This window comes from Channa argus, chromosome 2, assembly GCF_033026475.1.
Source record: "Channa argus isolate prfri chromosome 2, Channa argus male v1.0, whole genome shotgun sequence".
Taxonomy (NCBI): Eukaryota; Metazoa; Chordata; class Actinopteri; order Anabantiformes; family Channidae; genus Channa; species Channa argus.
The window spans coordinates 22,565,461-22,592,644 of record NC_090198.1 but is presented as its reverse complement, the minus strand read 5'-3'; the positions used below and the strand labels follow the sequence as shown (position 1 = coordinate 22,592,644).

At 37.5% G+C, this 27,184-nt stretch overlaps 1 protein-coding gene across 2 annotated transcripts in view; it reads left to right on the top strand.

Moving 5' to 3' along the window:
- The window catches only part of galnt18b (UDP-N-acetyl-alpha-D-galactosamine:polypeptide N-acetylgalactosaminyltransferase 18b), a 77,735-nt gene extending 60,041 nt beyond the window's left edge, over nt 1-17,694 (top strand). The window contains exons 9-11 of one of the 2 annotated variants that reach the window (XM_067496475.1): nt 2,192-2,287; nt 4,895-5,059; nt 16,791-17,694. In XM_067496475.1, coding sequence (XP_067352576.1) covers nt 2,192-2,287; nt 4,895-5,059; nt 16,791-16,802 — 273 coding nt within the window. In that variant the 3' untranslated portion in view covers nt 16,803-17,694. Of the gene's footprint in view, nt 1-2,191; nt 2,288-4,894; nt 5,060-9,235; nt 12,893-16,790 lie in introns of those variants that run through there. The other variant, XM_067496474.1, reaches the window with a different exon arrangement.
- Nucleotides 17,695-27,184: the final 9,490 nt, after the last annotated feature.

The following is a 27,184-nucleotide window of genomic DNA, read 5'->3' as shown; positions in this document are numbered from 1 at the left end:
TGCTGGCAGTCGGCAGTCTTTCCATTTGGCTATCATAGTTGTTTTCAAACAGGTTTATTTCCACAAGCCTCCCACCATGCAGCACTGTGATGCACCCTAATACACAATGACACAAGGACCTCGGCATTAGTGCACTGCAATCCATGTAGTATGGGGGCTTTTTTTTCTTGCAGAAACTCACAAATTGTGTATAGATGTAGATAGAAAGTGGGCTGGCCTCATTACGTCGTTTTTTTTGAGTTGGTTGACCAAATTATTCTGCATTTGTAACATGCATTTGATGGGACTGCCCCTCAAGGTCATTCAAGGAGTTACAACATGACAGCGGAGGATGGAGGCTCTGTATTTGGTAGTCACTCCATCATTTAGTCCAATCACATCACAGGGCACGCATTTAAATCTGTTACTATCCCCTGTGCACATGTTGTTTTTCATTCAGAAATGTCACATCGCAGAAGCTAAAGTTGCTCTAACTTGCTTCACTGTGACTTTGGAAGCTAATGTTCCCCCTACAGGTGTCATACACTGTCGCACTTTTATTGTTTTTCACACACTAGAAATGCTTAGACCTGAGCTGTTGCATGGGACCATCTGCTGCCTGTGGATTCACTGATTATCAGATTGAAGCAGATATCTCCTGAACCAAGGGGAGCTGAATCATCCCTAGCTGTGTTCTTCTGATCTTACATCTTCACCTAATTCACTTCTCACAGAAACCACCATACCTGGAGCTCCCTATGGTGCAGTTTGTATCTCGCAATCAGACAGACCTTTGTCATGACATGCATGAATAACCCTCTGGGCTTCAAAGTCTGAGTTGTGTTCATCAAGCGTAACGTTTCTCATTTACATTTTTATAAAGTGAAAATGAACTTATAAGGATTTAGAGATTCACATTTTAGATGTTTGAACCTGCTAAGGTCTAATTTCATCTGTATTTTCTGCAAATATCCTTTAATATTTATATTCTTTTTATGTGAATCCTTGTGAAGATGCCCGTCTGATGCTGGCATTAGATGGATACTCTGGATTATAAACATCTTTCTTCTTTCATCTTCCTCTTTTATGCTTTGTAAAGCTTGTCCAAACTCACACGGGCATGCGGATACATTTTCATATCAACACAAAGCCTCACAGCAAGCAGTACTTAATGCTTGGATAATAATTTCTTTCCACTGTAGTAGAATTAATGTACTGCAGAGCTGAAGAGAGCGGGTGGTAGATGAAGCTTTTCCACTCTCACTGTGTTTCCACAGTAGGTTTTATCTGTGGATTGGACATCACACATTATAAGGAATCATTTAGCTATCGGAACTTCTTTCAGAGCACATATATACAGTTTTTATTTTAAGTTATAGACCAGCCCAAGCACAAAGTAAATGATACAATAGCACAATCTTTTAGTTTTTAATACACTAAAACTATAATTACTTTTGCAGAAAAAACACGATTTTATCTCTGTGTGTTCTTTTTTATGTTTGAGTTTAGAACTTCCTGCCTCACAGGTGATTAGTAAGTGATTTCCAAACTGTGCACATTGTGACATCACACTAACTCATGAAATCAAGAATATTAGGTGGCCGCCCCTGTGTAGTATTATTCATACATAATTTCCGTTATGTAGTCAGATGACAACAAGGCAGAGAGGTGGACATGTGCTTTTTACCACATTTATAACAAGCACAGTCAGTACTTGTTTCTTTCTGTTACTCAACATCTGTGCTAGGGCTAAGCTAACTACTTCCAGTTAGAACATTTGAAAATCAGCCTTCACAAATTGTTACATATTCTTATGTCTTTCATCCTGAGACAAAGACAAGACAAGAATTTGTATTATTCCCTAGGTCATATTGGCTGGGAGGCCTCCAGCCGATCAGAATATAGTAGGTGCTCATGAATAGTGCATATGTTAAATTAATAGCTTCTCAAACAGCTGCTGGAGGACAGAGGGGAATCTGGCCTGTCAGGAAAGATGGATTTAAGGTAAACATAGCTTTTGGTGAATGAAAGTGAAAAAGCTGTGTCTAAAATACACTATTTCCAAAAAAAAAACAAAAAAACAATGGCCATAACACAGTTCTGTAAGTTCCTGATCCCTGCATATTAACACTGGCATATAACCTAATAGCTCCACGCAAACCAGATCTTTTGTTCCTTTGTTTATTTGTGTGTGTTTCTCTTTGTCTTTCAGCTGAAAAACTCTCTGAAGAATGATTTGTGTTTAGACCAGGGCCCCGACAATGACAACGTCCCCATCCTGTATCTCTGTCATGGGATGACACCTCAGGTTAGAGCATTCCTGAGCCTTTCTCTCTTTTTCTGCATCAATGTTTTTTGAAGGGTGTAGAATATAGCCAACTTTAATATATCACCTCAATATTTTATTTCCATCTTCTATCTCAGGTTTTTCTTACTCAATAAAACCTGTTCCATCAGGAAGAAAAATAGCTCGCCTTTCCGCTGCTTTCAGATTCAATCAAACTCAGGAGCTTTACCTCATAAAATAGGATCAGGTTTCTTATTTTGCCCTTTACAGAAACAGACCTCAACAGTTTTAAATACATATTAAACTTGCCTCAGTTTTTCATACACATCCGTTTAGAGGTGGCATGTCCTAACTGAATCCTGCTCTGAATGAAATGACGCAATTTTGATGAAACACGTTGGGAAATCGAGTTTTTTCACTTAGATTGTACCTGAACATTTGTCTCTGTCTCAAGCTTTCTTCATTTTAATGCCAAAGATTTGCTTTGTTATTATCATATCCAGATTCAGACACACGGGCTAATAAACCTCACGATTATATCAATTGTTTTTCATTAGTCACTGTCTAAAAGCCTATCGCTGGAATACTAGTTCAGGAAATATCTCAGCCCACACAACAGGGAGTTTAAGTGTCTTCAAATGTTAGCACAGCTTGATTATCATTTACTTTCTTCAGGCTCCTCCAGCTCGTATCGATCCCTCCATCCCATTATGTCTGAGCAGATTGTTTTCAGGGATTGTTTAACCTTGCTGTGACAATTGTGCACTTGTCTTATAAAGTGAAGCTTGATCGGACATTATCCCAGTCAATTCAATGAATGAATGTTTTGGATGTTTCACACCCGATGCACCTGTATTGACATTTACACCAAGGTGCAAATTAAAACTGATTCAGGAGAAATCTTTAGCAAGAAATCTGTATAACCTTGTAGCATCTTATTAACACTTCTGTCCTTAAAACGCTCACAAATGAACTTCTTCTGAGACCTAGATAAAACTTGCTAATTATAGATGAGTTATGTGCAATAAATCTCCCAAAAATCCAGTCATATCAAACAAAGGATTGGAGTAGCACCAGCATTCCTAATGAGATTAGGGATCTCCTCTGCAAGACATATCTAGTCTGCTCTATTTTTAGGTTTCAGTTTTACATCATCAAGAGAAAACAGACGCTGTGTTGCGTCTATAATGATACAGATCCATACTAAAGACGTTGCAAATGTTTGATGTATTCCGTCAAAATGGAAGTGCCAGCTTCTTTTCCATTATGGTGCTTTGGGAGAGAGCTAGACTTTGTATCGGAGCTGCTGCTGCTGCTGTTGCTGTAAATACAGTACATCAAAGAGCTATTTTACAGGCACACATGAAAGGAGGAGTATTACAAGTTTTACTATCCCACACCAGGCTGACTTTACAAGAGCACGTTGTCAACAAACATGCAGAACAACACTTCAGCTCAAGCAGTGTAAAGAAACATATTGACTTAAGCACAGCAAGAATAGTTACTTCATCCACACATGGCCTGGCAGCCTGCGTCGCTTCAAAAATGAGCAGCATCGAAAATTAAAAAACAAAACAAAAAAAAAAGGCAATCACACTCATGAGACTGTTTAAAGACTGGTGTGAAGGAGGCAGGAGGCGTTTTAGACAATTAAAATTAGAGTAAGAGAAGTGTAAATGTAAGACAGGCAGCACAATAAGCTTCATTAAATAAAATATACGAGGGTTGATTGACAGTTAATGTCAATTAACTGAACTAGTACAAGTTCTGCAGTTTTGTCACCTGTCTTTCCAGATTTAGTCTAAAATTAATTTAATCTTTGTGTCTTCTTCCGGTGCTTTTATGTTTGGGTTCTACAAGCAATTTACTTGTCCTCTCTTGAATTTTCTTGTTAATTTGTTTGTTTAAAGCTGGTGGAAGAAGAAGGCCAAGTCTTAAATCCTTTAGTAAAAGTACTTGTAAAAAAGACTCCATTAAAAGTAAAAGTGTTATTAATATAAAAGAATAATTACAATTGAAAGCACTCATTTGGCAGGAGATGTGCCCCTCTTTGTTCGTTGTCAATTCGATGTTGTATATTTTTAACCAATCATTAAAATAAAATCATCTTCACAAATGAATTGTTTTCCTAAAGAAAGTTTATCATGTTTTTATTCAAACATTTTAAAGTAGCAATTATAGTTCTGGGGTAACATTTAGTAGAACAGATGTTTTCTTCCTCAGCCCCTTCAAAACTCAGAGGACAGCAGTGTCTGTGCATCTAATCAACTTGCTGATACCACTAAGCCTTTTCTGACCGAATACAGAACATGTTTCATTTTCAGTGGTTAAAAAGGTTTCAGCGGTTGGGAGGGATTGGACCAGAGAGGGCAATATTAGTCAGGTTTTCTCACCATTCAGGGATTAATGCCAGGCTTCTAATATGGGCCTTGTCTTTCCTGTTCCTTCATTCAGCCCAGATAGCTTTACGAATACATATTTTGTGTATTCATACATAGATGTATAACCTGTATGATTGTGCTCTGGAAGGGTCTTTATGTTAACCCCAGCTGTCTGTATACAAACACACTGGACACTGTGTTTAGCATTACATAGTCTGTTGACAGCCATGTGTGTTGTTTCTTGCAGAATGTGTATTACACCAGTACTCAGCAGTTCCACGTGGGACTCCTAAGTCCCACCGTTGACGATGACGACAACAAGTGCCTGGTGGATGTGAACAGCAGACCTCGCCTCGTCGAGTGCAGCTATGCTGCAGCCAAACGCATGAAGCTCCAGTGGCTCTTCACTCAGGTGACAACATGTGATACAGCCATACACATATTTACATTCTGCATCATTTAAGGTCATTTATTGGTTGTGATGGCGAAACCATCAGTGGACGCAACTTTTAATCATGCAAGAGGTTTAATTTACTGTTTGACCGGAGTTCCCTTCAATCCTGCTACTCATTTAGACGGAAGGGAATCACTGAAACATAATGACTGTCTTTCTTCATTAGCAGCTCTGTGCTTTCATGCGGCATTTTAACACAACAAGCAGCCACCTCTCAAAATGCCCATGACAGTGGGGGAATTGGATTTGCAGCTTGTTTTGATTTAGTTTCAAAAGACCTCATATTGGTGTCTGCTAAGCTGCCAGTGCAGTATTAATGATGGATTTTGTTCCGACCTTATACAGTCCTCAATCTACTTCATATTAACTGCTTATTTAAATGAGCACTATATTCTATTACCTCTGTACTGGCTGCTGAAAGGTTGGTGTCTTATTTGACAATGTAATGGGCGATAGAGGTTTAAAAACATTTACATACTTGAACTAACTTGTTAGAGAGCCCTAGTTTAAGTGATTATTTTAGCCAACTTTGTATAATCTAGTAAGTGGGATGAAGACATATTATCAAGTCTAGAGCATATCATGTTTCTGAAATAAGCATCAATTATTGACACAATTTTGAGTGTCAAGCTCAAACAGAAACAGATTGCCTTTTTGCAGTTAGACCAACTTGGGAAACGAAGCACTGTACAAATAGGAGAGATTTCTTTTGAAATATCTATTCAAATGTTGCAGAATCTTGGCCAAAAGCTCGTTAACGGGAAAAAAAAAATTCCAGGGAAATGTGATAAATGCTTCACTTCCTTCTTCTGCTGTAAAAACCTTGAACTATCCGCATGGAAAAGTGATTTTGCTCCTTGATTTGTGGAAGAAATGACATGTCGCCTGCAAACATTAGTCATGTGTTTGTAGGTGCTGATTACTAAAGCAAACATATAATCAGTGGGTTGGACTCTGCAGTTTTCTTTGCTTGTATGATTCGGGGATACAGTACAGTATGTGTGGGTGATGTCTTATTCGTTTGTCTGTATCAAATACTTGTTGTTCTAGAATAGTTAATATAAACCCAGCAAAACCACACCATCCTCAATCAAACAAAAAAAGTTCCACATGCCACATACATTTGTTAGCCAACACCTGGAGGTTGATTTAAAAACCAGCACCAAGATTTTATGTAAAAGATTTAGCTTAACAAATCCCAGAGTATTTGCAGGGATACAGGCTTTTGCTTTAGGTCCAGACCTTTGTAGTAGGGCTATAAAGATATGACCACATATACTGTGTGATGATAGCAAAACATCTGTTGTTTTAAATTGTTTAATATTTTGCTCTATTTTATTGCAACATAAAATCAACAGTGTACATGTTTTTGTGGTGAAGCCTGCAGCCTTTGTGCTCCAGGATCAGCAGACCTGTGCCCACATAAGACACACCACAAATTTATTTCTGCTTATGAAAAGAATCATGTTTAAGAGTACGGAGGTAATCCGTGGAAGAAAGCCACAAAAGTATGCAGCTCATTTGGTGACATGGTTAATATAATTAACAGATGGATTTTAAGCAGAAAAATAATCAAATATGAGTAAGCACATTTTGGTCAGGTACATATTTTAAATTATAATAAGAACACAGCCTTTTCAAGTGGTGTTTTCAGTGAATTTATAGAAAATATGCTCTGTTCTTATATAACTCACTACTGGGTAATGCAATTAATAATCTTGATAAATTAAATTTTGATCATATCACACAGCCCTACTTTGAGTTATCACCCACATGGCGATTTCGAAACAGGTCTGATGTTGTGCCTGTTTCGCCTGATTCCAGAAGCAATGTGCCAATCTTTGTTTTGTTGGCAGGTTGTCATCTCTCTGTGCAGGAGCCAGAATAATATCTGCATCTATGACTGAAATACAGCTGTACAGACTGGTAGAAGTCCAAAAAGGTTCAGAAATCAGCTCACATGAACTAAGCGAATGAGGCTAGGTTTAGTTTATCCAGATAGCTTGGTGAAGCAAATAAACTCCTGCTCTATATCACAAGTTTTTAAAGTCTGATATTGTCCCTCACGTTTCCTCCTGTCTGTCTCTCTCTCTCTCTGAATCGCTCTTTGAACTCTTCCACACCTCCTGTAGTGTAAGAGCCTCAGAGCCTCGGGTGTCTCGGGTGTCTCAGAACAGGAAAAAACTCTCTAAATGAAATAACAATGTGGTCTAACACCATAGAAAAGGACAAAAAAAACTAACAATGCACTGCCAGTGCAACCATTTTCGGTGGTCTTCATCCTTTATTTGCTAATAAAACCAAATGGAATTTCTTGAAAACACTTTCAAATAAAGTCCACATCTCACCTCTCACTTGTCAACGTTTGTTTTTGAGGGTAGAATAGGCTCATTATGGGCTATTATGCCTCAGTACCCTGCTGAAACACACTGGACCAAAAAAAACAACAGACACAAAGTTGGCTGATGCTGGTTGGTTAGAAGTGTTTAGAAGCGTTACTTACAAGAGAACAGACTTGCACTGTATGTGTAGGTTACTGCAAATATGCCGTATGACTAGATTTGGTGTTGCCTTTTATAAGCAGTCAGCACTTTGTTACTATATTACACTACAGGGTTCCCAGTCTCTTATACCATCAATGCAAATTTGGTCATGTTGAAACAACCTGGAAATTAAAAACAAATATTTTAGAAGCAAGTATATTAGAGTCAAATTACCCTGACACAACCCTGAATCAACAATGCACCGAACAGGAACGTCTCTGAATAGAGCTTAAACAGGTGTTTTATTGTCCATAAAACTGAAGACCCTGGCTTGCTTAGGCAATCTCCTGCTGTGCACATTGCCAGGATCTGATCGAGTCTCTAATATTTCAAAATGGATATCTTTTTGTCAAGTTTAGGATGTGATGTTGAAGTGTCTCTTAGTGTGTGTGTTTGTGTGTGTGTGTGTGTGTGTGTGTGTGTGTTATTCTGTGGTGGGACTTTTACCTTTTACCTTTTAGGCAAGTGTCATTGTTGACTTTGCAAAATGCAGTTTAAGAGACAAACGCCTGACATTCTTATCAATCACATCTTGTGGCCATCTTCAGCAGATGGGGTTGCTCAGTTGTCATGGCAATGGTGTAGTTGTCATTACAGCATAAAATATAATAGAATATTATCATCGCTGAATAGAGATTTCACAGAGGATGTGAAACAGACTTTTAGTTTTAGTTTAATGTCACATATAGCATTCACTACGCACTGGCTCAGGCCATCCCTGCATAATTGTCTATAAATGCCCACTTCCAGCAGTTATTACCAATCTGTCACCTATAAAAATGCCTCTTGGACCTCGCAGATAAGCCAAAGTTTTGTGGCACTACTAAAAGAATAATTTAGCCGACAGCCTGTACAAGCTGTCCCACTGCCTCCCTGCTATGGTCCTGGAAAGAACTTGCTGCTCACAGCTCTCTCCGCTCTGTGTTGAATGGTGAAGGCCTTCTCTTTAGTCACTTGCCCTTTGTCAGCCCTGACACTGTAATGAGAAAATCCTGCCTCATTTCATCAGGAAATGCTGGAATATTTTCGCTGAGCTGATGAGGTGTTCAGACTCTGGTGACAGCTGTCATATTAAAGTTTGTAACCTGTTGGACCTATTTTCTTTTTGCACTAAAGGTTTTGCTCTTCCTCCAGCCTCCTTATTTCCCATCTTCCTCCATAACAAAGACTTAAATAATCGATTTTAAACAATACTTGATCAGAGGTGGTCTTCATGCTGTTGTTCCATCTACTCATCCCCCAGATGTTTGTCTCAGCTCTGTTTTGTGTTTGTCATTCTTCTTCTTTTTATTTAGAATATTCACCTAGTGTTCTCAAATGCTTGGGCTCGCCTGTAAGAAAGCTAATGACTGCGTTGGCAATTGCTCTGTTGTTTTTGCCTTGAAACCATGTTGATGCTATCTGATGGGCCCACTGAGAATGGTATTGTGAATCAGCCAAAACGCCCATAGCTTTTGGTGCTTCGGCAGCTCACATCACTGTCTATTCACAGCAGTGTGGGTTTAAAAGGAGGCAAGTTATATTGTGCGGGCAAATTGTTCTCCTGCAGCCCAGCACAATTTTAAACCAGCTTGCTTTTTTATCTTTTCAGGGAGGATCCATTCAGAACAGGAAATCAAAGAGATGCCTAGAGCTTGTAGTGAGCAGTGACAATGAGTTCGGCTACCAACTGGCTCTGCAGAAATGCACTGGACAAAAATGGTTCATCACAAACGTGCTGTTTAGCAGCTCCTTATGATCGACTGCAGAAAGGAACACCGCGATGAATAGCAGACTGATGGAGCTGTCGCTTTTGTGTGCACACGAGGGGGAAAAAAAAGGACAAGGCAAACGGAGCATGGTTGAGAACGTTCATTTCAAGCACCAGGATGTCCCCTGATGAGCGGTCGACATCACATCGTAAATGTTAAACATTTTATTTTGCATACAGGATCAGCCATAGTTGGCGAGTATTTTACAGATTTGACAAGGCAGTATATTCAGTATATTTTGTGGTAAATACAGTACAGTCAGATTTTCGTTGACTTAAAAAGATGTAATGGGTCCAATATGTTTTTGTACTTTGTTCATATTTGCTACCGTGTAGCAAGCTTTCTGAACCTGTCCCTGCGATAATTATGTTATTTTAGTGTCTCAGGTTTGTAGGTTTATTATGCTATTCAGCTGTACAGTTGTGGGAAAATCTTAAATACATTGAATTATTTTCTAAATGTAAATATTTCAAATCTTTGTAATATATAACAGTAAAATAACTGATGTCACCAGTGAGTCCAAATGCCTTTTTCTTCTGTTGTGAAAGGCACAATCTTCAAATCTTAACAAAAAGGGGTCATGCTGTCACTGAAATCAAAAGGACTGGAGTCAGCTTTCAATCTGAAATAGATTTTTGATTGTCACAATTTTTTTTCTGTGTCCCTGAGAGTTCAGAACAGAAGGAAGAAATATCAACAATTTTACAACACATGCACTATAACAAAATGTAGTCCACATTCAGACAACACAACCAACGACTGTGCAGTTTGCACCGAATCAAACTCAAATTGTTTTATAAAACCAAAGCTGTTTCCCGGGAAAAATAACAACTCTTGTCGTGAAAGTTGCTTCTGTGGTTTGTGATACGTAGAGTTACTTTTGACTTTGCCTCAAACAATTTCGTATTTCCCTGTACACCATAAATATGTAGATGCTTCTGTTGAACTATACGATGTGAGAATTCTCAAACTGAATGTTAAAACTGAAGCTTCTTTTCTAATACTTATGGGGAGCCAGCTTGCAAGAAACTGTAAATTCACATATGTTCAGTTCTGTCTCAAAGCAATAGTCCAGTGACTACTGATGAACGCTAACTTTGGTCTAATCAGTCTTCCTGTCCGTTCACACAGGCTGACAGTGGCTGTGCTCTGATCACTCTGTAGTACTAGGGTGTTTTCTACCGTACCTGCTATCACCACATGCAATGATGCATAAGAGTGAATTTTTTTCTCAATTGGTTTTTGTTTTGCCTTTCTTTTTTTTTTTTTTTTGATGTAACATCTTAAAGATGTGTTATAAGACACTGAGTAACGGTCAGCTTTTGCTCACTGCTGTGAATCATGAAGTACTCCACAACTTTCTGCTTTTCTTTCTACTGGAAACAAGATTATCGTGACTGGCTTATATTGAGCCTTTCTCAACTTTCCCCTCTAGTGTAGCTGGGATCCTGTTGGATCTATCAAACTCCAAAGCTAGGTTTTATTGACTGTAAGTGCTGGCTGTCCCTGGCTCAGCCTTTTTAAACCATCCTTGTGAACACCTGGTAATGCAATTCTAATGTAAGTGATGAGTTACAAAAGCAATGGGAAAGTGCCTATTGTTGACTTAATTATTGTCAACCTGGTGTTTCAGAGCATTCCTATATTTATTTAGGTCTCAAACTACAGCACATTTTGTTAAGCTACATGTTAAATTAGTGAAGATGTTTCTTCATTTGTTTGTGTTTTGAACCACCTTAGTTTTACCTTTTAGCGGATAATACACAGACATATGCAGGCTAATATAAACAAAGTGCATTTAAAAAGTCCAAATCTGTAAGAATAAATGCAGAAGCTGCGAAACCGGGTGTATTTCTGTTCAGTCTGTTGTTGGCACCTGGGGAGAAGATGAGCGGCGCAGCGTGATTCCAACACGCCAGTCCTCATTACCATTCACGTTCAGGCAGAGCTCGGCAAACCATGGCATTAAATATACATGGAAACCTACTTTCATTAAACAGGACCTCCCTCACTAACAAACCTTAATATATGCAATAAGAGCACTTCTGCATATTCAAACTTTATTCAAAGAAATTCACCAAAACAATATTCCTATTCACAGACAATGTATTTTAGTTGAACTCTTGTCTTTAATGCTGCTGATGCACTTTCCAAACACTGCTTTCAGCTTTAAATTGACTGTAGATAAAGTATCGGTTTAATATTTTATTATCATGCATAGATTTATCACTCTTGTTGATTTAGCACATCCTCTTGTGCCACAAAATGACTTGAAAGGTGTTTTTTAGGTTGGTACAGAGTACACAACAGAGAATTAAATTCCCTATAAATCTGGAGTAAAAGATACTTCCAACTGTACCCCACAGTGATGAAGCTGTCTGAGCATGAGTCACATGCAATATCTCAGAAAAAATGCCAGCCTGATTTCCATGAAGCCGGGGATGATAATATGTCTGTCTTCCCTTTGAGATGTAGCATTTGCAAAATTACAGTGATTTTCCCTGCTAAGGGAAATAAATGCTGACTTTTAACAGGTACATCTCCTGCTTTTCTGGACCTACTGTCATGAAAATTGTTTTGATGTGAGCAATTTATAACAGGAGACTCTTCTTTTTTTTTTTGTGATTGCTTCTTCAATTTAAACTTTCCAGAAATACACTGATCTGATTTCACTATATATATATATATATATATATATATAACAGAATTTCATAAAACCTACACGAACCAGAAGGGCACTGTGCATTATTTGTGGGAAACATGATGTTGACTGCTGGGTAATAGAAATACCTCCTGAGGTGAAAATGTGTCCAAGAAAAATATTGTTTCTGGACTCCCAACAATTTTGTATTTGTCTTTGTTAAACTGTTACACTAAGGAATATCTATATGTAGGTGACGAGTTACATCATCACATTATTGTTATGATCTGGAATATTTACATAAAATACAAAACAAATACGCAAGTATAAGACTGACTACTGAGGTAAAAGGAAGTAAAAAGATTACATTTTAGAGAGAATGAATCTTATAAATTACATTGCACAAATTACATTTTAAATGTCATTATTGGGTGAGATGACAGAAAAAGGGGTAAAACACAACAACAGTGCCTAAAATGCAATTCCAACGATATATTTTAACTCTACATACATGACTATAGCACTTTTGGTGTTTTTATATGACCCTCTGCATGTGCACTGTAATTATATGAAATGTACATAATTATAAATTATGTGTACGACTGTACTCGTACCTCTCAGGTTTTTTGTCCTAAATGGTATTTGCAGGGTTGTAATCAACATTATCATTATCATCGCTCACACATTGATGGTATTCTAAGTATTTTGTAGTTTTTAAGCCACAATTTGACACTTTGTTGTATACGATAGTTCTTTTCTTTAGGAATTAGATAAGATCTAATATGGTGTCAGCACAGTCAACATCCTCATAAAAAGGTAAAATGTTATGTTTTTATTCAGATTATACCAATGAGATATGACACTTTTAGTCTTTATGCTAAACTAAAGTGGCTTCATACTTGCTGAATAATTCAAATTGTATTATTTGAATTATTCTTAAAATAAAATCTATGCCACTCTCTCTTTTTTAACCTCTATAATTCATCTTTTGGCCTCTTGTGGGAGCAGGTTCTGAGAGGCAACCCATCATGTCTTGTCATTATTTTTCTCCCCACGACGTGGCAACATAAAACATTTAGCAATACATTCCTGGCAGAAGTCACAGTGTGATAAGGGGAATCAGCTGAACTTTGAATACCATATGGTAAAAGGAAACAGTTTTGTCAGAAGCGAGAGTATCTGAATGCCTCTTAGGATCCAGAGAAGAGGTTTTCTGTGTTCTGTCTCCTGCAGGTGAGCCACAGGTAGCTGTCGAGCTCTCGGTGCTGGAGGGCGTATGGGACAACTCAGAGAACACAAACTGGGAATAGTCTAAGCAGGTGAAAATAAATATAAATCCTGGCAAAGATGAAATGACTCTTAACTTAGAATCTGCAGCGAGCCAACAATGTTAGAGGGAGAGTTTAAGCAGAAAAACAGATTTACCAGAACAATGCATGTGGGTGTGAAATCTGTGTTCACAACGCAGCCAAAATGTTTCACATGTGGATAAATGTCACCGTTAATTGTTTTCTGCGAGTGTGAATCTGAGTTGTAACTGAGTTGCCATGGTGACAAGTCCTAAGCTACATATTCTCAGATATCCCCAGGCCTCCGACCATAGGTGAGCATGTTAACTGAAAGGACCTGACAGGGTGTAATTGCCCACAGATGCAGATGTAACTTTAATCTTTGCCCTTTTTATGTTGCGCCCGAATGCTTTGCCCTATGCAAATGAACCATCTGACAAATCTGTTTGTTTTTGTGCATATTTGTCTGTGCTGTATGGGAAGTAAAAGAGCATAATAGGGAAGTGGGGATTTGCTACATAGAAAACACTCCACATGGGGAAAAAAAGAGGTGGATGCCTGGATTCAAAATGAAAAGGTTGAAAAGACATGTTTCAGTAGACATGATTTGCACTGTTCTGCAAGTAAGTTTATTACTGTTGTTGATAACAATCATTGCATTAGGTACTTTTAGATACAATCAGTAAATATACTGTATTAAGAACCGATAATAATCTTGTGTGGAAATCCATTCATAACATCAGACTAAAAATGAAATTAAGTAGTTTTATTCAGGATTTAATCAAGAGGATGAATAAAAAATCAGACACACTTTGAAAAAAAAATCTGAATAAAAAAACAGAGTTTTAATGCTCTGTTTATTACCATTTTTAGGGAGATCAGGTTACCCACAGCACTTACACAGTAAGACTTAAAGTTGGCATGGTGATTATTTTTCTCATCACATCTTTTGATTGTTTATTAATATAAAAATACTGATAAGTGCAGCTCTGCATCAGTGTGTTGGACACGCTACCTCCCTGGAGGTTTCTATTTTAAAGATGAAACAGCGAGTGTGAGTATTTCATATTTCAGCTTTCAGCTTTCAGTATCTGCCACTCAACTGAATCATCAGCATTAAAAACATTTTAAAAAGACATAAGGCTCATTGCCTGAGCAGCTGCGGCTTAAAAATATACTGAGATGGGGAAAACATGTTTAAACTTTGTCATTATGGGTTATTGAGTGCAGACTGATGAAGTGATGCCACAGATGATGGTTATTGTTACAGCTGAATATCAAAATCCAGCTAATCTTTTCCTTGAGGTACAGTGGCTTCAGAAAATATTCACACCTCTCAATGGGCAAAAATGTATAATTTTAAATAAATCTGCATCAGAATAAACTAATAAACTGTAGATATTTTTGACATTTTATCGATTATAACATAACTAGCTTTTGACAGTGATGGATGAGGCCCCATGAAGAGGCCTGTAAATCAGATTAAATTGTGACAACGGATATTGACTGAATCAACTGCAGTCTATTTGCTTTTACATTTTTAAAAACTTAACTCGGTGGAAGAGCTTCATAAGCATTTTTAACAGATATCAGCTGCCACTGAATCAATCAGTGATCACAATCTTGATTTATTTATTTTCAATAGAAGCTAATGCAAACATGTTTACCTTTAGCCTCAGGCGATAGCATAAAGCTATGATTTACTCTAAAGCCATTTATTCTCATTTAAGACCTTATTTTGGATGTCACTATTGGAGTCAGCTGGATTTTAAAAGGTTCTGCAAATGTGTCAATCAGCTTCTTTCAATTGGTGATGGTTATTACATGAACTCAAATGTTCCTGCTAAAGTTAGAGGAGGTATTTTCCAGGAGATATTTCTGTTTCTTTTCTTTCCTCATATTTAAAGTGCAATGTTATGTCACAGATGTCACAAAAATATTCTGTGAACCATTCAGTGTTTAACTAAATACTGTTAATCAAATCTTATCAGCACAAATAGTCCTGCTGAAGTAGATTAGCTTTGATCAATACAATTTAAATAAAACAACACGGTCATATCATCATTACTTGTTAGCAGAGATGCTTTGGAACTTGCCTTGTCATTTGTCATACAGAGCTGTTTTCTGGCTACCTGGCAAGTCTAAGTCCAATATTGACAACTTCTGAGGAAATGTTTGTCTCTTTATCTGCTAGATGCTCCACTGCACTCACAGGCCACTCACTAACTATGTTTACCCCCTGTTTGGTGCTGTGTTTAATGATAGGAGAGCTAGAAGACTGAATCAGAAAGCTAGATTAACAGGCCAGAAAGCTGAAAGTTTCACATTCAATCAACACATTCAGGTGAGAAATCTCCATGATTGGCTCCTCCAACTATTTTATTTAGCTGTAACTTACTGTAACTGTAACTGTTCATGAGGGGGGTACTTTTCTGAGTCTATTCTGCAACTTCTAGAGACTTTCTCTCGACCCTCTTGACAGTTATGAATCCCATCGGCCCTTAAATGGATCTTGGTTTTGGGACGGCCCACTTTAAAGCTCACTAATTAATTGTTTTCTTTATGCTGAAAAACAAACCAAAAGTGTTAAACCAGGAACTGCTGCCAGACAGTTAACCTTTTGACAGAGCCAGGCTAGAAGTGTCCCTTGGTTTTCAGTCTTTATGCTAAGCTAAGCTAACTTATTCCTGCTGGAAGCTACAAATTCACATGACAATAGTGAAACAGCCATCAACCTTATGCGTAAACACTGAACTAGTCTTTATGGACTTCATGAGAGTTTATCCTTAATATTTTATATTTTGTGTTAGAATATATATGCAGTATACAGTGTTTAAATATTGGTTGGCCTTTTTCTAAGCTCATTGAATGCAAAGTTCTACATTATTACAATATCTCTTTATAAACCATTCTCCGTTCGGCTGCCAGCAGAAGGAGCTCACTAAGAGTAAGTCCATCCATCCATCTATGAATTTGTCATATTTAATCAGTACATTTGAACTAAAAATAATGAATAAACTGGAACCAAAAGTGACTTTTGCAGGCAGATTATTTGGGGGGAAGCCAGGAAATCTCCGGAATGCAGCCAGCTTGTCAAGTCAAGCAGGATCAAAAAGAATCTGGGACAGCATGAGTTAATCAAAATCACACCTCAAGGGCTGATTCAATCTGTGGCACACACACTGCATTAGACACACATTTATTTTTAATTTTAGTGTTACAACAAGAGAGTAGTCTCAGACAATACCCACTCCTGACAGCACTGACCTGAGAAATTTCAGACTGCACTTTTATGTAAATGAGAAAGAAAAGGCCATGAACCCACATGCTACACACTCCAACAATGTGTAATCACTGCAGTCTGGATTTAGACTCTGCCTCACCACTCCTGCAGCACTGTTGAGAAAGACATCTTGTGAGCACTGGAGCAAAACTCTATTTCTATTCTTGTCCTCCTCTGCACAGAGCTGCATTTGATCAAGATCTTCCGGAACAGATGAACTGATCGTGATGGTTTCCACAGCTAAAGATTATCCCGTTTCTGTTCTTCGGCTGGATTTAGATTTCTCTGTAAGATTTCCATTTGTCTAAGTAAACACACAGCACTCTCTCACACAGCATATGCATCAAAGATTTGGGGTTTAGTGCGGATTAGAGACATCAGAGTTGTCATGTCATCTGGTTTTTGGATTTACATCTAAAGACATGTGACTATTGCCACCTTTAAGTGTGTGCTATTCTGAAATGGCACTGCTGAATGCAGATGAGGCGGAGGACATGCCTGCTTCTCTGCACCTGTCTCACGCAGTCTGTCAGTCACTCTGTCTCTGTCTACTTACTTACTAACTTCAAATTTGAGGCACTCACGTATTTTCATTTTTGCTTTCTCTGCTCTGCCACATTGCAGATATAATATTGTACTTTTTACTTTCCTATATTTGACAGCCAGTGAAGAGCTATTTTTCAGATTCTTATATTACACACACAAAAAACATTATTGGCTTACTTTAAAAAATAAAAGGCATTGTAAAGATTGAACCTATGGTTTGCAACATTTGTGATTTGTAATTCATATCCCTTCGAGAAATTTCCGAGTGCCCCATTTATGCTGTTCATAACTGTTAAAATTTTCAGCTCACCATCATTTATTGTATGTTCCTAAAATGTTTTTTGTAACCATTTGAAAATATACTGAACCTCAGATTAGAAACCACTGAACCCTGGACTGCAGCAGTAAAATGCTTTGTACATATAACTGCATTAATATTAATGTTTAATCATATTTAGTTTTTCTTCTTCTGAAGTGGATGTCATTTAGTTGTGTGTTGTTACAAATAATGATCAACAAATAAAACACACTTCAAGTCACTGAGTCAGATACATATTTCTACCCAGGTTTTACAACCTGGATCCATGAGAAAACTTCTGACACATTGTATATTTGGCTAAGAATAATTGTCTAGAATTATATTGTCTTTTATGAACTATTTATACCGTCTTGCTACAAAACTTCCTATTTTCTTTTTTTAAAAATCTTATAAAACAAAGTGAAAGTAAACAACCTCTTCCCTGTGCCTGGGAACATTTTCAGGAAACCACAGGATCTGTAAACTAAAGCATTAGAATAACCATGAGATGCAGCCCTAAGAGTTTCATATCTGCACTGGCTTGGGGAAAGCAGCGTACCACGGTGAGTGACATTTCTGGATGTTATGGGTTTAAGATATACTGATATTTGTTTTATAAAACAACAAACCAAATCATGAGGCAAGTCTGAAAAAGCAAACAAACATATAACACAGATTAAAAATAGGAGCAATATTTAAAATGAAATACTAGTTCAGTGTTGGCAAGATCCTTTGGTTCCTTCATTCGAATCCCTTTTGAATGTCATTTTCATGTCATCATGTGCTGGATGTTTGAAGCTCTGAACAAACATGGTGACCTAGATGGAAAATTAATCCTTCCTGGCCAACAGCATCTGTCAAGCAGATGGAGAGCAATGATCTAATGGTAGGATATGTGGTTTAGAAGCAGAGCAGCTCATTTCTACAGCCACCTGGCTCTGAACTTATCAAGGGCACACACAAGCACAATAAACCATAATCCTCAATATATTGCAGGGGAAAATCCATCAATAGTCCATTCCTGAATGTCTTTACAGAACTCAATTAGATGAGCCTCAGAAAGCAGGTTGTTCACCATATTGAAACTCATAAATAGGCTTCTCACTAACGATTTAGTGACATTCAATTTTTGAACAACTCCGCTCTTTACTCCGCAGTGTGGACACAAAACAGTGACCTCAGATCTGTTGTGTGTTAGATTATACAGACTTAACAAAATGTATTTTCTCTTTCACACATTCACTATTTTTCCATTGCCGGTGAAGTCATTCAGAATAAGCCATGAAGAACACGATGATGATAGAGATGTGGCGTCGTTCATACTTGCTACTTACAGGAAAAAGTTTAGCTTTTTATGGGAACTCACTTTCTTGAGAGTTGGATGAGAAAATCGATATCAATCCCACATCTGTCGATGAAGCTGCAGTTGAGCAGCCAGTTTGCTTGGCTTCCCTTAAAGTCTGGGAAACAGGAAAGCAGCCAGCCTGGCAAATATAACCCAGCACAACCTGTTGTTTCCACAAGTTGTTTATTGCAGGAATTGAGCAAATTATATATTATTTCTTTTTTCACAACATATTATAAAAACCATATTATATCTGGAATCCGGCACTTATAAAATACTGACCCACTACAGCTGGTACTTAAGTGTGGGTGGAAAAGTGGAAGAAAACAAGAGTCAGACAAACGAAAGCGGTGGTTGAAAGACAAGAGTACATTTACTTAAGTGTTATTCTTAAAAACACCTGATCATTTATGAACACGGCCCACTAAATAGTTGGCTGTACTATAAAGTGTTGCCATATCCTAAAAATTTGTCGGCTTTAGAGTCTGACAGGCAGATAACATTCTAAAACAAATGAACACGTTTTCCAAAATGTCAATCAGCTAATTTGTGAACATGAAAGCTGACGGTAAGTGGGGCAATTTACAGGTGACAGCTGATGGGCCTGTGACAATGGTTGTAATGGTTGTCATCAGCTTCACTCTGCGGAGCACAGAGAAGAGAGCATGGCAGGTTCCTCAGTGAAGAGGAATAGGGTGGAAAGGAAGGTTAGGTGCGAGCTGACCTAGTTAGTTTAGTTTGAGTTGAGCAGAGATTTGTTAAGACCACATTTAACAGCACATCACACATCTCAGCGTGTACAGCCGCAGGCTTCAGACAGAGATCAGTCTGGTCGACAGGTTAGATCTGATGCCACTGACACAACCTTTCCACTTAACGTCATTAATGTCTTTTTCATTCTCTTTGAACTTTGCTCACTAACTCCCGCTGCATTAGTTTACAACTTTTGCATTTTATTGTTAGAATTTCATAGGTAAACGATAAAAGTTTTGTCGTCGTTACTGTTATGCTGTTATTTCTGTTTCATAATCGGTAGATTTTATTTTAAATTCTTCACCAAAGTTACTGATCTCACACAAAACCACCACGGAAATGTGCCTTTGATCTCTCCTTCCTCAGCAGAGGATTGTCCCAGGGACTAATTGTGTGATTAGCTGCCTCGTTTGTGAAGCAGAAGCTACACAATTGCAAACAGCAGCCACAAATTGAGCAGAAGGCTTTCATTTATCCAAATCATTTCGTTTTCATTTTTGTCGATCATAGTGAAAATGAAAGTTTGTTTAGATTCATTTTACCACTGGATCCCATCTTCATCTGAAAAAAAAAACTTTTAAAATGGGATATTTTGATGTGTTGTTTTAAAGCTGGCTTTGCTAATAACCACAGTTTTGCTGCTGTGATGGTTTGGCTTCACAAATGTTGGCATCAAAGTAGTTTACTGAGGCAAACTTAGTAGTATTACTGTATGAAGTTGGAACCATTTTATTATATTGAAACAAAATAGCAAATTAGCCAGTAAATAGAGCCAAAAACAGCATTGCCATGCAAAGCAGGACTGCAATATGCAGACATAAGCTTTTCAAAATAACAGGTGCAAAAGTTGCAGAATGTGCACAGATTGATCATTAAACAGAAAGTAAACGTGGACACTTTGGCGGCTCTCTGGCCCCATTTATAAACAGGGTCAGAGATTCATGTGGGATAATTCAAAACAATCACTTCCTTAATATGCTTCTCACTCTGACATGCTCAAAGCAAAACAAATGACCTGAGCAGTAAGAGACACAGGAGAGAGCAACTCTGAACTTGTTTTCCTGAAAGAAGACGTAGAGAAGACAGATTTTTAGATGCTGACTTTGTTTGAAATGCTAATGGGCTGTCGGTGAAAATAAAACAACATGGCAGGAGCACCAATGAGCACACAGTGTGTATGCAAAGTCACAAACATTTACAGTAATTGCTACATGATGGATGTTCTTGTGTTCAGGGCTGGAAAAATGCTGTGAGCTTCAACTATGTCTGACTCCTGCACAATAAACACTGCAGCTGAGTCTTATTTGGGCTGTGTCTGCAAAGCTAGAGGGGTCACCCAGGGTCATGAACGAGGCCGAGTAGAATTGTGTGACTGATAGCTGGGGGTGTATGACAGGTTTGCAACTCAAGCACCACACACCTTAATATCAGGCCTTGGTAGTGAAGAAAGAGCTAAACCACAAATTAAAGCTCTTGATTTACTCACTGGTCCTCGTTATGACCATCTCACATACAAGCCCCTTCAATGAGATGAAAGGGAGCTGGTCACACTCTGAGTGACAGGATGAGGAATTTGCAATTTCAGGGGACCTTGGCATCCAGCCAGTGTTCCTTCACACTGAGACGAGCCAACTGAGGTGGTGCGAGCTCCAAATGAGGACACCCCCTGGTGGAAGGACACGACAGGGCCAACTCGGTCATTACACGCTGTAGGGGCAAAACCTGACAGCTACCAAACTGACCTGGAAAGCAGATGTATAATGTTTTTTCCAGGCTCAGCCCAAAAATATTGGAGTTGATGCTGTGCTAAATTTAGAAAGTTACCAACTCTAAAGATTGATGGAAGAAATGTGAAACATTATGTTATGTGAGCTTTCCATTTCATGCTACTTTACACTCTTTACTCCTTACTTGAAATCTTGTATTTCTGTTTTGTATGTTGTATTGTACTAGTATACAAACTTTGGTATTTTCGATTGAAAATATAAAGCCTTAAGCAATAAGGATACGAAATATATTTTTGTATTTAATATTTTATTTATGTTGACGCTAACATGATCTCCCATTAAGTTTTTTGAGGTTTTGGACCACTGGCTGAGAAATCCAAGCTATTTAAGACATTACACTTCTGGGTTCTAGAAAAGTGATTTTGTTATTTATTTATTTGAGTGTTTTATTAAATAAATAAATGCAAAATTAACCAACCATGACAATAGTTTATTAGTTACAACCCTGAAAATTGTTGATTGTATGCACACTCATACATAAATAACAATATGCATTTTAATATAACAGCGTGACTTATATGCATATGTTTTACTCCTAATTAGCTATTTTATATTGTAGTTTTGTTACATTTAATTAAATGTGATATGATACTATTGTGTTTAGTAATATTTGAATCAAAATGTGGTGTGCTTTAAGGTCATTTGCTTTTGCTTCCAGGCCACAGTCAATCAAAACTAATCAGACCAAATCCATACAGTCCTGATGAAGCAGATATTATTGAGTGTTAAATAATAACTTTAATGTTTAATTCAAAATGTGTCATTGTTGTTTATTTAGTCACGGCTATTTGATTTTACAGAAAAACAAAACTCAGTTTTTAGGGGGGGGTTACATTGAAACTGTTTGAATTATTAAAATTAAATTCACAGCATGTACAGTTTGGTCAAGTAGCAATCAAACCAAGAGGAACAGCCACATACATTTTTAATATCCCAAAACATCAAGACTTTGACCTGCTCCAGCACTGCCTGTGGCATCGCTGAGGAAATAAAGTCCTTAGCGATGCCTCATCCATCACAGCTGCCTCCATATAACTTCTGTGGAGTGCAAAACTCTGGCACTTCTTTCTCTGTAAAACAAAAAAGGTTTTTCTTAAACACATTTGAAAAAATTAATTACTATGGTTCTTATCTCATATAATTGTAATCTACTCGTGAGGTGTTTAATGAAATGAGATGGTCGACACCCGTTATACATTGCCCGATTATTACTGATTACTGTTGCAGCATCGTGTCATGAATGGGCTGATTGGTCACTTAGCGTTGGTTGAGAGTAAAAATGAGATTGATAATGGTTTTTCACATAATTATTTCGGAAACCAAAGATACAACTTGTTCTTTTCATTTATCACTTTGTCCTGTCCAATACAGCAGCACAATTAGCAAAACAAGACCAGCCATAGTGGCCAGCAGTGAAAGAAGTAACCAAATCTTTTAATAGAGTAAAAGTATCAATAAAACTTTGTAAACATCCTCCATTAAAAGTAATTGCCCTGCTCTTATGTAAAAGAACTTAAGTTTTATATTTAAAGTACAAATCCTGCAGGATTTAACTATTTGTAGCTGTTCCAGGTGGAGGTAGTTTGGATTTAAGAGTTGGTTTAGTCCAGTGGTTCCCACCCTAGGACTAGGCCCTGTGAAAGATCACAAGAGAAATCTGAGGCGATATAAGTTTCTTCATGGGTGAAAAAAAAGATGAAAGGTCTGATTAACAAATTAGAATTCACATCAAAGACCTTGGTTTACATTGACCAATGTTGGGTAATGTTACCATTTTGGTTTCCAAATATTGCAATAAAACTACAGTATATGAGAGATGTTTTGGGGAGAAACAATATTTTATGTAAAACACTGTACTTTCTATACTACTATGTGTTTGTGTAAAATCTTAATATTAAAAGCTGTCACATGTCAGATAAATGGGGCGGAATAACATTTGTCATTTCTCTATGATACACAGAGTACAATTATGAAGTAGCCAGATGCTGGAGTAACTCTACATAGTTACTTTGCACAACTGATAACTGCATGGTAAACAGCTGGGTTTGCTTCAAATTAAACTATGAAAAGCTAGATTATTCGATATACTGTATATGACCAGTGTTCATGTGTTGCTGGTTTTTTGTGAGAAATAATGAGCTAATTTTTTCATTCTCTACCTCCAGAATCATGCAGATAAACATCTGTTTTTGACATTTGTATTGGATTCTTAATTTGAACTGGAGAGGATCATTACAGATTTAATGGAGCACAACAGACTCTGGGAGACTTGTGTGCTGCTGATCGAAGAAGGCTGATTCAGTCACAATCGCAAAATGAGTGGGAGGCGCTGAACCAGTTTGAGATTAGGTCACAGCTTTTGGCCTAACCTCCTACAAATCACACATTGGTTCAGTGGAGGAGCGGAAGAAAAACTTACCTTGATGAATATAAAAGTTTCATTAATAATACATTTCTTCATTGTGCCAAGGCTGCTGGCAGAATTCTCAGTTTACCCAAATGGACTGTTAGTCATGTTTCACGATTGTTTTCTCACTATCACTGGAGCCAAATGACTTGAACTAATATCTACTTTAAATCTTTCCTGCAGTAAAAAACAATATTTATATTGGTCCTAAATATGGTAGAATTGTATTGGGTTGCTTCGAAATTATGCTTTTGTTATAGAGGTAATTGCATTTATGATTTTTTTTTTTCCTCAACATGTTTGGCATCTTCATTTCACTGAATATTCATGAGTGAATCATGCGGGTAATTGGGATTTCTTTGGGGACAGGATGTAATAAACATGGAGTTCAACTAAAAGGTCACAGGGAGACGAACAAGTTTAATTGCTCTGCATTTGTCACACTAAATTATTCAAATTTCAAAAACAACTTTCATTTTGGAAATTCCACAAACTGTACATTTACCTGTTTGTTTCAAAACAATAAAATATGTCACTCTGCCTTCTCCTTGTCAGATATATGGTATTATAAAGAGATATATTGCTTTGTTTAAAAAAAAAAACATAAGAAATGAAGAAAGGATAATCATCACTACAACAAAAGAAAATCACAAAGCAATGTTGTGGAAAAAATAAAACTACAAGGAGTGCTAGCATCATTTAGCCTTACAGTTATGTTTGGTAAAACAATGGGAGGAAATGGGAAAGAACAATGAAACCATTCTACCACACTTTACACCCACTTCTTTTGGTGAAGCAAAGTCCAAATCCAAGGCACTTTTTCGCACACTGTGCACTGTGTGGACCAAATGTTTCTGTGCTATTGTTACAGTTACATTAGTTCCACAGTGAAATAAAAAAAGACTTTGATTATCCATGAGACATAATATCCTCTGTAGATTTACTCCCTCCTGAGGAACATGCTTCAGGACCGACACAAGGAGGCTGTGGCATGCGTTTATTTCTAATATTACCAAGGGGATGATTTCCCTAGCTCCTCAGCAGAAACCAGATATGTCACCTCTATGTCAGCAGTTAAGTTAATTGGCAGTTTTCTGTAAAAGAAAAAGGGTTCTGAATAAATGTGGATAACACTGACAAACTAAGAAAGACAATCACAGATGACAGAGATAACATTGCACTAAAGTGAATCTTGTAAAACTAAAAGTTCTGTTGTAGTGTGAGGTCCAAGGTAGCATGATGAAGCACTACGAGGGAAAAACATCATACTGACAGGGAGGAGCAATGTCTACAAAACTTTGTGGTTTCTCTGATAATCACTTAATAATATATTTGCAGTGCAGGGGTTGTTCTAGAAACCAGTTTATTCTTTGCTTCTCCTTCGCAATAACATGGCAGCTTGCGTGTCTAGTTTGTGTGGGGCCTCTCAGATCATAACTCTGCAATCACAAATACATCATAGTTTCTTCACCCATGCCTCAATTCATGGTTCAACACACCCTTCAATATTTTACTTAATCAGAACAAGATGCCACAAAGAACTCTGTCCGGGATGCGGGTTTGAGAGAAAAGTGTCTTTTAGCATGATAATCCTGTGCACAGCTGTCTGTGGCAGGCAAGTTGCAGAAAAATTATACAGTCGTTCAATAAATGAGTGATGGAGCTGCAATAACTATCTGTCCTTAGGAACAGATATTGTGACTTTAAAGTAAAGAAATAAAAGTTGTATGAGTGTTGATTTTTTTAATCTAAAGTACTTGGATACATTTAAACCGGACTTGGGATCAGTATTAAGCAGCTCGAGACAAGGTAAACGGTCTGACAAATTTAAGGGTTTTTTTCTCAACATGCTTTTTAGTTTTAAGTGTGATGGCAAAACCAGTAGAGCATTTTGTCTTTTTTTTCCTCTCTTAACAGCAGCATGGTTTAGGTGCACAGAGATCTGGGGATGGCCCCCAAAATACTTAAGGTATGTACTAAGTGCTAAAGGCAGTGATTTTTACTGAGATTGCAACATGCAACATTGAATTATTATGGCTCAGAATTATTTTATTTATATTCTTAAATCGTGTGAAGCTTGTTTTCCACCTTCTGCATCTCCCAGCTTACTCTCTTTTTACAACAGTGTCTGGTAAAAAAAATAAATAAAGTACAGAAAACAAGCTATTTATTCCAGCTACAATGGGTGGATATCTGCAGGCATAGAACATCCACAAAATCAGACCACACATGGTATGATAAGTCAGTGCCATCTCACACCAACAGCATAACACAGTGCCTGAGAACATCACATCCAGTCAAACACTGTCTTGTTGCTAACGTAACTCACAAGGATGAGTAAGATAGAGAGAGTTTACTTGATGCATATCAAAAGTGACACAAGTCTTGCCTCCACCACAGTGTCATAGTGAAGCCATCACACAACAAAAGCTTTGATCTACAAGATGCTATGCTGTGTGACACCACTGTAGCTTCCTCCTTTATGGATTCATTTGCCACATCGCATGTTTGTCACTCGCTATACTTGCAGGGATTTTATTAGCAACTTGTTGTTTACATCCTACCAAACAAGATGGATGATCTCACTTGAATTGCTAATTCCTAATGCATATTTCAAATAGCTAAGTAGATCTGCAAAAACATTCTATCACCAGATGTCGCAAACATTTCAGACAAAAGAAGATCACATCATAAATGGAATGAAAAATAAGTAACCTTCTGTCTTCTCTGAAAATGTTTTAGATTAAAAATTAGATTAAAAAGTATTTATTTCTAACATTTCCACAATTTACAGTTGTAGTCATTTATTTACAGTTTACAGAGCTTCATTTCTTTTTGGCCTCACACATATTTCCATTCCCAACTACCGTTACACAGGCAGATGCATTTTATACACTAAAATGTCATTTTTCAAATTATAACTACCATCTATCACCTCAAGGTCCCGAGATTACAATATATGTAATTCTTGTCAGAAGTACAATAGCTGATACAGAAATAAATCAAAAATGTCTAGTTGCAGTACTTGAAAAATCTTCCTGAGATTCATGCCTTGAGAATAAAAGTTATTTGAGTTTAACTCATGTTGACTCTTCATTTTGCACAGAAATAATTAAGATTCGACCTCCTCCCATGATAGTGAATGAGAATGAGGATACTAAAGGGCCCATGATCCTTTGAGCCTGAAGATGTGGAATTGATTGGTAGGGTCTCCTTGAATCTTAGGTATTGATTACACGCACCAACGTGACAAGCATGGCCTTGATCATGCATTTAGAGATGACAGAAAATCATTTCATATGAAGCTGGAAGGTGGCTTTGCTGAATGTTGTTCACATAATGTGTGGTGGACGTGGAGCGTATCCACCTTTTGGACTTTCCCACAAAAGACCAAAATTTGACTCCAGCGTGACATGTTGTGCACTTTAATGATGTAAGGA